Source organism: Tursiops truncatus, chromosome 12, assembly GCF_011762595.2.
Source record: "Tursiops truncatus isolate mTurTru1 chromosome 12, mTurTru1.mat.Y, whole genome shotgun sequence".
In the NCBI taxonomy this organism is placed as follows: Eukaryota; Metazoa; Chordata; class Mammalia; order Artiodactyla; family Delphinidae; genus Tursiops; species Tursiops truncatus.
This window is the reverse complement of record NC_047045.1, coordinates 42,572,341-42,585,257: the sequence shown is the minus strand read 5'-3', so window position 1 is coordinate 42,585,257 and position 12,917 is coordinate 42,572,341. Positions and strand designations below refer to the sequence as shown.

Genomic DNA, 12,917 nt, shown 5'->3' with positions numbered 1-12,917 from the left:
CTCCATAGCACTTACCATTTGACAGAATGTATTCCATGCATACATATTTCTCTTGCTTGTTTATTCTTTCTCCTACCTGTGCCTCAGTTAGAATGTAAACTTCATGAAGGCAGAAATTTTTATCTGATTTCTCCTTTGCTCTTTCCCAGAGCCTATAAAAGTGCCAATGGCAAAGTAGACACTCAGAAAATATTTGTTGAATGAATGGGTGATGAATAAATCTTATTTAGAGTGTTAAATATTCAGGGGCTGTAGACCACCTAAGGGATGTGGTGGACAGTGACTTGAGAATCTTTCTTCTAAAGGTCAGAATCTGTACAATTGAACTTTTAGAATCGGATCAGTTTCTCACTTGTTAGAGGAGCAGTAACTGTACTTCAACTCCAAACTATAAGGCACCGTGCAAATATAAGGCATTGTTATGGTTATGTGCTCCCTATTCTGAAATATTTTTTCCAAAGTCAGTTGATTTCCCAAGGTGAGCATGTCCAGTATGCGTTTTCTAGAGGATAATGCATGGAATGCAGAGCTAGACTGTGGAGCTTTTGAGTTAGCATCTTACAGCCTGGTCTGCAGCTGCTCACACAAAGCAGGTTAGAACATATTTTAGCCCTCCTCCCTGCTTATATGCCCACCATGGTGACAGCAAGACTTCTCTTGAAGAATCTTCTCCTCCTTTTGTGGTGCTGGGGGTGGGGTGTGTGCAAGGACACAAAAAGCCCATTTTTCAGGCCTCCTCTTTTGAATGTTGCCCAATTCTCCTTAATTTCATTATCAAGTCCCAGGTGCTCCTATTTTCTACTGATCTCATCACTGAGTTAACGGATGCTGATGCCTCTGTACTCAGTTGATTACATTACCACAGAGCATCCATCACTTCCCTTTAGCCTGATGAAGTAATTATTCCAGCAGACCTAAAGGAAGGTCACAGCTGAGGCAGTTGATAATCCTTATTAGGACCATTCTCTCTTACCTGCTGGTTTCACCCTTTCTCCATCAGGATGAACGACTTGCATAGGAACATCCTCATTTCTGTTATCATTCCTAAATGCTCTCTGAGCCCCCTCTTCACCGGTACAGTCCCTGCCCTTGGAGCTGACAGAGCCAGTGTGAGAAGAAAGGGCTTCCCAACCTCCTACTGGTCCCTCAGCATTGCCCTTATCCACACTACCCAATCCTCCCAAAATGCCAATCCGAACACTGTGAGCTACTCACAGTAACACTGGAGTTACAGTGATATGGAGAAAAAGTTTAAAATATTATATACAGTTTGATTCATTTCTGCAAGAAAAAAGGAGATAGAATCTGTAAAATGGATATATATTAAAATATATTTTACATGCACAAAAATCTATGTATATATAACGTATATAATATATAATGTATAATATAAAAAATCTATGTATATATAACGTATATAATATATAATGTATAATATAAAAACAGATGGAATCCGTCAACATAGATGTAACAAAAGCCTGAAGGTTACATTTACACCCAAACATTTTCAGTGTTGTCAGTCATTGCCCCAGAGTGGTATGATTCCTGGTGCCCCTCACTTCCTTCTTGTGTGATAGCTGTAATTTCCTATTTTACTGTAATTATTATATTTGGTACTTTTTAAACTCTTTAAATGAAAATATGAGCATGTCATTCCTGGGCTTAAATTTTTTCACTTAAAAAAAACGATCACGGGCTTCCCTGGTGGCGCAGTGGTTGAGAGTCCGCCTGCCAATGCAGGGGACACGGGTTCATGCCCCGGTCTGGGAAGATCCCACATGCCGTGGAGCGGCTGGGCCTGTGAGCCATGGCCGCTGGGCCTGCGCGTCCGGAGCCTGTGCTCTGCAACGGGAGAGGCCACGGCAGTGAGAGGCCCGCATACCACAAAAAACAAAACAAACAAACAAAAACAAAACGATCACAATTTTATGATGGGATTGGTCAGAGAAGCAAGCATGAGCTCTCCCCTACCATGAGGTCTCCAGCTGACCGTCAAGTGGCAGGAAGTTAAGGTGGGAGATGGGGTCTTCTGCTCTCACTCCTCTCCGGCCACACGTCTCCGAACGATTCTGGTGGCAGTTCAGGCCACCTGAGGAGGAGCAACAGCGAGAGTGCTGGGAGAGGACGGAGCTTTTAAAAGTGGTTCTTTCCTGTAGATAAAATACCACATTGTACCCTTCAAAACAAGGGTAGGTCTCCTGTTGTGTTCTCACCACAGTGAAATTTTTAAAATTTTTTTATTTTTAAAAAAGTTGTTCTTCCTCCCAACACTTTTCTCAGGCTTTTGATCAGGACGTGAGTAGGACTGTGAACAGCTCTCCAGTCTTCAGATCTGCATTTTGGGAGGATCCCTCTGTGGCGCTGAGAGACCAGTAGGAGGCGGGGAAGCTGTGTCTTCTCACCGGGCTCCGTCTCACAGCCCTGAAGGCCATGACTATGGGCTGTGAAGAGGGAGGCTCAAAGAGCCTTTGGAAATCCCACGGCCTTCTCACCCTCCTGTGGCATCGGGGCTGTGGCACATTTGTCCCTCTGCACATACAGTTCTTCCCCCTGGACCACCATTCTTCCCTTCCTCTCCTCAGTTAAGACAACACAGTTTCCCCCTCTGGAGCCTTCTCCCACACTCCCTTGCCGAGCTCCAGTAAAGGGCTTGTTCTTCTGCTTTCAATCCACGTTAATCACTTTGCATTGCTTACAGGGTCTACTCATGGTCTGTCCCACCAGACTCTGAACTCCTTGAGAGTCAGGATCATGTTTTTATTATTTTACCTTCAGCATTTCACATGCCATACTGAAGTGTTCAATAAATGCTGATTAAATAAATGAATACGTGAATTAATGAATAAATTAAATAAATAAATACTGGATGGATGGATGGAAAGGATGCAGGTGGCACATGCTAAAAGCCAGGTGAGGCTGTGACAAGTGTCATAGTCAGGAGACAAAGCATAGGGAGCACATACTACCGACACCCCGAACAAAAGCCTGAACAAACTGATGGGAAAAGAACCACTTTTAGAAGACTTATCCTCTCCCAGCATTCTCGCTGTTGCTCCGGTGGCCTGAACTCCCACCAGAGTCATTCACAGAGGAGACTCCTGGCCAGAGAGGAGAGGAGTGTGAACAGAAAAAGAGACCCCCATCTCCCTCCTTACTTTCCTGCCACTTGACTATCAGTTAGACACCTCATGGCAGGGATAATGCATCTTGCTTCTCTGACCAATCTCATCATAAAATTGTCACTAGTACACAGTCCCCACAACAATCCCCTGTCTAATTATGTCCAAGATTAGCACTTAAAAATCCTAAATAGCATCTGACGCGACTTTCTATTTGCAGAAGGGCACATGGGATACATTAACAACACCCTTGCCAGATCCTTGGACACTATGGACAGGCCCAACAGCCAAGTGCTGAAGGGAGTGGGCAGCCTTGATCTGTTGATAACTGCAGCAGGGGACTCAGAAGAGAATTCCAGAACCCTCTGTTGATAAAGCCTCCAAACCACCAGATCTGCTGCTGCCAGAACTAAAAATAGCTTGGTCTGGTTAGGAAAGCATTGGTCTGGGAGTCAGAAGGCATGGGGCCCTCAGCCTGCAGTAACCGGCCTAGTGTCCTTGCCATTTAACCTCTTAGCCTGTCATAATGCCATGCTCTCTTCTGTGCGTTGGGAATGATGGAGCAGTACCCCTTCCATCATGGGGTAGGTGGGGCTCCCAAAGGAGAGAGTGGACATGAAAGTACTTGCTGAATGCCTGGAGAGGGAGAGAAGGAGGGTCATGATAAGAAAGCAGCCATACTGGAGACACTCTGCAGTTGTAATGTTAGCAGGAATAAAATCCTCCCACACTCAGGCCTTTGATGGTCTTGGGGTGGCCCTTTGGTGATTATTACCTTTGTTCTAGTGCCTTCCAACTTGCTATAAAATAGTCAGCCAGTCTCCCTCCTCGCCTGACTGCTCTGTCACTCTAAGATGCCTCATTCATGGTTAATACAAGGAAGTCCCAAGTAGCAGCCAGAAATGTGAACGGCTATTCTCAGCAAACAGGAGGTTACCCAAATAAACATGCTTATTTTTTCTCTTTAAAAATAATGATTCTGCGCTTTTTTAAGACTTTAAAATACAGTTAGTTAAATAGTAAATATTGAGCAGTTGACCATATGCCAGGCTGTGTTAATGCTTTATTCACATTATTTCATTTACTACTCATGAAAGAGGCATCATTATCCCATTTTACAGATGAGGAAACTGACACCCAGAGAGACTAAGTTCTGTCAAGCTCCCAGAGCCACTGTAAACAGACTTAGGATTTGCAGCCTAATTTATTTCATACAAAACCCAAGCTTCTTGTGTATTTTGCTGTTTTGCCTCAAAACTAATAATACTATCTGCAGAAAGATGAGGAGGTAGAGTTAGAAACATATATTTAATCAAAAAGTTCACAGGTCTTGAATAAATGCACTCCTACTCCCACTGCTCAGGCCTCTCATAGAACCTGACACTGCCTGGCAAGCAGGGAAAAGAGGCGCTGGGTCAAATAAAAAGTGTGCGATTAATTGACATTTAACGAAGAACAGGACATAATCCAGCAGGAAGCAAATGTGAACAGCTTTTGTGTACTGACGAGGTCTATATCTGAAGTCAGAATATAATATGTACCTAAATCATTATTGTTATTAATTATTATTTAAAGTTTTTTCAAAGCGAGAGTAGGACAGGATATTTGAGCATCGTTTTTTCCTCTTCAGAGTCTGGCCATCTTGTCTCCCAATGTAAGTCTCTTGAAGAACCAGCCAAACCAAATATATATTTTTAAGTTCTTTTACTTAATTTAGTGGGTTAACCAGTTTATGTGGAAGAAGATGATCATAATTTAGCTTAATGGTTCATTGCAATACTATTTTTATATCTTGAATTGAAAACATTACAGACGCTTTGGGAAATATGAAAACTTTTTGCTTCTTCCAGCTTTGGCACTTTTGTATTATACCAATTTGTTGTTGAAAACACCAATGACCTTAGCATCAGATTTACCTGTTTTAGTAGTACTTTTACCACGTACCCATTACCAAATGTGTATAACAACGCCTATCTCATTATAGTGAAGAGGGAAATAAATGAGATAATTTATGCAAACTTTTTGGCACCTAGAAAGTACTCAAAAAATTGGGATTTTTGTGAAATTTTTAGTGCAATCTCTTCTATCTCTGAATTTGTGGACTTTATTTCGTGAGTTTCAGTGTGGTGTAAATGTGCAAGATAGTTTTGGAATCAGTGAGGAGTGGGGCCAGCTTTCTAGCAGCTGTGTGACTTGGGCAAATGTCTTAGTCTCTCAGAACCTCCCTTTTTAATCCTATAAAAAGGAAATAATAGTCCTATTTTGCAAAAATGCTATGAGGCTTGCAAATAACACATGCAAAGTATCTGGCATATTGTAGGTGCACAATAAATGGCTGCTTTGTTTATCCTTAGATAAAACGATTTTTGTCCTATAAATAGAGCTAATGATTAGACTTCATTGAAATGCTTAGTTGCATGATTGTGAGTGATTTCAAACACCTAGAAACTTAAGTGTTATTCTATGGTTGTCTCACTTAATCCTTTTTAAAACATGTTTGGGTCTTGTGGGAATGTTTAAAGCTCCTTATGAAGCCAATGAATGCAAAGGTATCTATCAGCTATCAGTATCTAGTGGCCATTGACCCATCCACATTGGTACCCCACATAATTGTAGCTCAACTTCACCCCGAAGCCTTGGAAAGGTTACATGACAGACAGATGTAGTAGGCATGAGATTACAGGGCAAAAGGAAGAGGTCGGAGCTGTGGGCAGTATATTTGACAGGCTCATACACTGCAAGCCTTGTTCCGGGCCCCTTACAAAGCACCTCTTTAGGACGAAAACAAGATGTTCTTTGTAAATAAAAGTTCATGCATTTGAGTAATGAAGTCATTTTCCAGTGCTACAGTGAAAGATATTCTTCTCCCAAGCCCTCTGGGTGAGGACTGTCAGGGGGAAGAGCGTGGCCAGCCAGTCTCCAGGGAAGGTATGAGCACAAAGAGTGCAGCAGCCTGTCTCTAGAAAATGAGAAACACTGCCCAAGAAAGGGGGTGCCCTCCCCCTCTGCCATCTGAGAGCATCCACCTCCGGCTCCAGCCCAGGAATCCCTTTTCCACCCACTTTACTGCAAACTATCCGGGCCACATAAAAGATGTACATAAATATAGATAAGACACCCGGCACCTTGGCTAAATAAATAAGAGATGTGAGGAAGCAATCACAAAAGCTGAATATTCATCTGAGGCCCTTGGAGGGGCTCCAAACTGAGAGGGGAGGGGAGGCCGCCAGGAAAGGCCCGGCCACGGTGTCTGAAAGACCAGCTTGGAGGGGGAGGGCCTGGAAGTGAAGGTAAAAAGGGAGTGGTGAAAATGGGTGTGGGAAGGAAGCCAGGACAGCGCAGCCCTCAATCCCGACCGCCAGGGACAGGAGGTGGCCGGCGCTCGCGGGGCTCGCCCCAAACGCATCCGCCTCTTGATGCTGAGCTTTAAGCTCCATCCATCTGTACATTCTGCAGCGAGAGCCTCTGGGGAGAGAGAGAGAAAGTGAGAGAGAGAAACGGAGGGGGAAGACAGAAAGAGGAGAGAGAGAGAGAAGGGGGGGGTGGAGCAGGCTCTGGCTTACTCTCTCACTCTTCCTTTTTCTACTAAGTTGCTCCCTGGGCTGCCTTGAGTTCCCACATCTGGATACTGCAGACGCACAGAAGGTAAAATAAGTGAGGCACCGCTGCACCACAGTGGGGACCGGCGAGGACCAACAGTGGCCGAGCCCCTGGAAGAGCCCTGTCGGATGTCAGCGGAGAGATGGCTTTGAGCTCTGCCTGGTACGCAGTCCTGCCCCTGTGGCTCCTCTGGGGCGCCGCCTGCTCCCGCGCCGCGTCTGAGGACGACAGCGCTTCTCCTTTTGACATTGAAGGGAGCTCAGCGTTCGGCCAACTAGACCCGCCTGAGACCATCGAGGCCCGCGTGGCTCCCGGAAGCCTGCCGCCTGCTGCCAAGGTACAGTGCCCCTGCCATTGTCACCCTGCTGGGGCACCTGTGCCCCGTGTTGTGTGTATCACACTTGTGTCCCCCTCTCTCCCCACCCCCTTTCCCTTCCCCACCCGCCTTATGAGTTTCACCTGGACGGGTCAGTTCAGAAACTTGAAATAAAGAGTTTTACTTTGTACGTTGGATTTGGACTTTGTGATTTGAGAGCTGAGGCTTTGGAACACATCCCTGTTCAAGCTGGTAAAAGGGCATGTGTCCTGCATACTCTGAGTTAGTAGGCTAGACTCTCAGCTGGGGCTGCAGTAGCACGTCTGTGACTTTCCGCCGCTTGTGATGTCCCAATAGAGTCATTTTTGTCAAGCCACACCATTTAATGTGTGTGCCCTGTCACTGGCTTCCTGCTCCTCTGTGATGTTAGGACAGTGGGAACAATACTGCAGGACTAATCTTTTTGTCACAAATTAAACAGAAGGTCCTCTGCAAGAGGGGAGGGTGAAGAGTGGGTGAGGGCACTAAAGAAGCTGTCAGGAAACTGCAGAGCAGATACCTTAAATAGACACAAGCCATTTTATTCCAGAAACAAGAAGTCATGATGAAAGTCAAGCCCCATCCCAAATGTAAAAATGATGGAGATATGCTACTGATGATATGCTTATTCAACGAGCTGCTGTTTGAATCCCTTGCAAAAGCGTTTATGTTAAAAGCATAACCAAAGTGTAGAAACTGGGTAAAGGTGGATGAATCCAGAGTAAGTGATTTAAGAACCCCCTGAGCCGAGACGGACAACAGCACGTCCAGGGCGTGGGAGATGCTAAATAGGAGGAAAATGAAGTCACCTAAGTTCATGGGAAAGGAAAGAGCAGTTGACCTAACAACACACACACGCACACACACACACACACGCACACGCACATGTATACACACACACACACACACACACACACACCCATAGCTATGATTACAGCAACTATAGAACCAAAGCAGTTATGTGGATTGATACATTTCTAATGCCATTGATGCATTTCTAGTGCCATTTCTAACAGCACTGAAGTCTGGATTATTGCCATTAGTCCTACTAATTGTTAGTATAACCGTAGTTATTAAACTACTGATAAGATAATACGCATGAAGATGGTCCTTCTCCAGGAGTGAGCCCTACCCACACCCCAAAATGAGGGGAGGATGGGTAGGGCCAGAGCATACCAACTCCCATTGTGGTGTGAAATGTAATCCCCATGAGAAAGAGGGGCACGCCTTCTGGTCAACTTTGTACTCAGACATGGGGAGAAGCCAGACCAGGAGACACTCCACACAATGAGAAGGCTTCACTTCTCTACAGGCTTGGAATCAACCCCCCAGGAAGCATTATCTCCACCTGTTGCTTTGAGTGGAAAGTTCCAGAATGAAATGCTTAAGAGTAGGATTGCCAGATAGAATACAGGACACCCAATTAAATTTGAATTTCAGATAAACAACAAATAGATTTTGGTTATGTCTCAAATATTTCATGGGATGTATTTATACTAAAATTTTTTTCACTGTTTATCTGAAATTCAGTTTATCTGGGCATCCTATCTTTTTACCTGCTAATTCTAAAAAGACAGGCACACATAACTTTTTGTAACTCTCATCTCACAAAACGTAAGAAAATAATTATTTGATTTTTTAGGGAACCTTAAATTTATTGCTGAAACCCTGAGCAACTGCTTATATACTCGTATGTTCAGTGAAATAATATGAAGGCAGCACAGCAGAGGGTTTTAGATTGCAGGCTTTGCAGTCTGATGGTCCCAAGTTCAAATTTCAGCTTGCCTGCTCCTTACCTTGGGCAAACTACAGATGCCCAACTTGCAGATAAAGAAACTGAGACTTAGATAAGTTATTGATGTCTACTTCATATTTCATACAGTTACTGTGATGAAATTAGATAAAATACATAGAGGACTTAACACAGTGACTAACATGTATAAATGCTTAATACATCCTACGTGTTGTCTTTATTATTATTATAAAAAATACATGGCTAGTTGGATTAAAAGAAACCCTTATTTGGGAATATTTCTCAGAACTTTATTTTTATGGTGCTATTTTACTTAATATTGCTTGTCTGTATCCTTCCAATCAAAAAGAATGTCACGTAGTGTGTTAAATTTGTAATACTGTCAGAGACTAATAGGTCCAGAATGCCTGTTGAGGCTTCTGGTTTAGGGAAACAGAAAGAATCTATTAGTCATTCCGGAGGGTCATATGATGTAGAAAGGGTGGGATTGGGGTAATTATGTTCCCACTGCATAGTTTCACATAATGCCCTCCAGTCAGCCTGCAGTCCCACAGCGATTCCAACGCCCCACCATTCGGGTTTCCCATGCTTTTTATAGCCAGTAAGGAGACCTGAAAGCAAATACATTCTGGAGATTTAATAACATGGTACAACCACTCCACTGAATTGGTTCAGGAGGTTATATTTCATCTGTAGAGAAAAAGAGAACATGGACTCATACAAGACATTATTCGCGGGCGTTTGGAGAGGTGGTTGGAAGGATATTCTAAAAATACATTCATTTTATTTGGATCGGGTATATATATAAATGGTCATTCCTCAATTCTCCTTCAAAGGGAAGAAAGAAAACTAGTAAAGCAAGCATGGAGCAGTGGGAGGTGCTAGGCTGACGGCCTTCCTAAGGCTCTCCCACGCCCCTCCATAGCAGGACTGGCATCCTCTCCACCCTCAGCACAGACTACGGCATACTGGTGCACAGTGTGGGTTAGGAGAACAAATACATTCAACATGCACTGAATAAAAGGATGGGAAACATGGGCTGACCAAGAAGGAACGCCCCTCCTTTCCTTCTAAAATAAGCACAAGCTCCTACAGGATGCAGAGAATTTGAAAACAGGAGCACCATGGGTGCTAGTTGGTAGGATTTTCCTACTACCTGCTTTTTTACGAGCAGATAATTTACTGAGTCCATTATTTCTGAGTATATGGTGAGAACAATGATTCTCAGCAGGTGGGGGTGGGCAAAGGGGAAACTAGGTAGTGTCAAAAAGTATATTTAGTATTCTAATATTCCACATTTAAGAAAAGAAAGACTTAATTTTATTATACACATTACAGCAAGTGAAACTAGGCAAAAGTCTTCTTGGCCAATACGGAGATGCAGAAGAATGGGAGGGGACGCAGGGATGGAGATGGGAACAGTCCCCCAGGAGAGGGTATCAGAGTGTCCTTAGGAAGAGTGACATTCTTGTTTATCAAAAAGAAGCAGGAGTTAAACAAGGTCAAGAACACAGGTTAGAGGTTGATTAAAAGAAACCCTTAGTTGGGAATATTTCTCAGAACTTTATTTTATGGTGCTATTTTACTTAATATTGCCATATCCCTGTTGTCTATATCCTTCGTGGCTGGAAAGAAGCCACCCAGAGACTCAGAGAGGAGTGGGGACTTTGCTGGAAGGGCAAAGCGGGAGGTGGTGGAAGGCGACGGTGCTGTTACTGCCTTTGGTAGATTATTGAGAAAATAAGGGAAATAATTGACAATACTGAGCAAACTTCCCTGAGAGGGGAAACCAGGAGTTTATCTCCTGATAACCTGATTGGATTTTGCAGTTGCTGTTCTTAGCTTCCCTCCAAGAAGATTCGTGCCCCATGAACCACAAATGTACCTCACACTAGACAAACTTGCTTGCTAAGAAAAAAAAAGCAATATGAACTAGACTAATTTTGCGGGACTTTTCTTCTAGACACCCTTCATGGTTGATCTGTGATCCCATGCTCCAACACGTAGTTAGGTGCCCTGCCACTAAAGGATTGTAGTATGTTTATTAAAAGACAGCTCAGATCCCTTTCACTATCTGCTTTCCGTTGCCTTATCTTGCTCACTTACTTTGAGAAAGGCTTTGTAGAACAATATCAAGACTTCCAGTCACTGGCCTAGGCCATCATTCTATACCGCTGTTCAACAGAGCAGTTGGTAATTTAACACCCACACCCCACCCCCAGCCTGGCATGCAGTCATTATTTCATTCACTTAATACCATCCAAAGAGCAGGTTTGGAGACCTACCATGTACACAGTAATAAAGCAGGCACCAGGCGGGACAGAAAGAAGGCAGAGTCACATCCCTACCCTCAAGGAGTAAGCAATCTAAGACAGAAAAACATACACGTAGCCACTATATAAAGCAGAATGAATTTATGTTCCGTAAGAGCAGCTATCAGCTAAGTGCCATGGGGCTAATGTGGAAAAAGTATTACTCCTGGGCTAGGCCAGTAGGGCACAGCCACTTACTCACCAAACACCAAAGAAAGTTCCTGGGAAACATTATTTTAGAAGGACTGGAATACAGTAATGGTAATAATAATAATAGCGTGGCTTATCGATGACACTCATTGAGTATTTACCACGTGCCAGACACTGGTCTAAGCACTTTCCATGAGTTATTTCCTTTAACCCTCATAACAGTTCAGTGGGATTGGCGTACTTATTATCTCATTTTGCAAACGTGGAAACTGAGGCACAAAGCATTTGCCCAGGCAACCTGCCTGGTAAGTGGCCCAGCTAGGAAGGAGTTTATGAAAGTAATTCAACTGTGCAAGAATATCTAGAAAAATGTGGTGAGGTAAATATAACTATCTGTAGGAACAATTTTAGTCAAAGTTTGATAATTTCTTAAAGTGAAGATATATAAAATACCATTCAAAGACCATTTATGCAGTGCTTGCTAGATGAGTAGCATAAATTACATGGCCTATCTTACAGAATTTATTATAAAACCGCTGGAAAACAGAGAATTCCATTTGCTGTAATACCAGAGCTCTCAGATTTAACCAGAAGAAATGGGTTTTTTTTTAATTGTGGTAAAATATACACAAATTTTATTATTTTAACCATTTTTAAGTTGCATTAGGTAATTCATCATCATCCATCGCCACCAATCACCATCACTACCATCCATCTCCAACACTTTCATCTTCCCAAACTCAAATTCAATACACATTAAACAATAATTCCTGTTAGCCTTTTCCCCAGGCCCTGGCAACCATTATTCTACTCTCCGTTTCTATGAATCTGACTACTCTAGGTATCTCATATAAGTGGAATCTACAGCATTTGTCATTTTGTGCCTGGCTTATTGCACTTAACATAACGTGGTCAAGGTTCATCTATGTTGTAGCATTTGCCCAAATTTCATTCCCTTTTAAGGCTGAATAATATTCTACTGTATGTAATATCACATTTTATTTATCCATTTGTCTGTTGATGGACATTGAGTTATTTCTACCTTTTGGCTACCGTAAATAGTGCTGCTATGAACATTGGTCTACAATTATCCATCAGAGTCCCTGCTTTCAGTCCTTTTGAGTATATACCTAGAAGTGGAATTGCTGATCCTATGGAACAGAGACAGTTTTAAAACTCAGATTTTTACGGAGGCCGAGCAAAAAATAACTGGGTAGGGAAAGGAACACATCCTGTGAGTGGTGGGGCCCAAGCAGCAGCAGAGGACGGGATGCCTCTTCCAGAGGGCACCCACCTCTCTGTGTTGCCAGGCCTTCTGTTTTTTTACAAGAAGACAGAATCTGGATTCTTAAGTGAAATTGCTGACTCAGTTTTTTTAACGCCCTGTGGGAAGCACATCTGAGGACTGTTTATTTGCAGTCCTCTGCTTTATGACATTTGAAATTCACCTTTCATCAAAGGCACAATGTGGGCATCTAGCCAGACAGATGTGCTATGAATCCAGCTCCCCTACTTTCTAGCTGTTTGACTTTAGGCAAATTAGTGCATTTTTCAGAGGCTCCGTCTGTTTGATTTTAAAATGAATACAAATGTATTTTCTTTGCAAGATATTTGTGAAATTTAAGTGA

General features: G+C 43.1%; 1 protein-coding gene and 1 long non-coding RNA gene across 6 annotated transcripts in view; one reads left to right on the top strand and one right to left on the bottom strand.

Moving 5' to 3' along the window:
- The window catches only part of LOC141276013 (uncharacterized), an 83,933-nt gene that overhangs the window by 60,429 nt on the left and 10,587 nt on the right, over positions 1–12,917 (bottom strand). The gene's annotated exons all lie outside the window — the stretch shown is intronic.
- LAMA4 (laminin subunit alpha 4) overlaps positions 6,393–12,917 on the top strand; it is a 150,615-nt gene continuing 144,090 nt past the window's right edge. For 4 of the 5 annotated variants that reach the window (XM_073789520.1, XM_033867643.2, XM_073789519.1 and 1 more), the window contains exons 1-2: positions 6,447–6,603; positions 6,710–7,056. In XM_073789520.1, the coding sequence (XP_073645621.1) occupies positions 6,862–7,056 (195 nt within the window). In that variant the 5' untranslated portion in view covers positions 6,447–6,603; positions 6,710–6,861. Of the gene's footprint in view, positions 6,410–6,446; positions 6,604–6,709; positions 7,057–12,917 lie in introns of those variants that run through there. The other variant, XM_019929599.2, reaches the window with a different exon arrangement.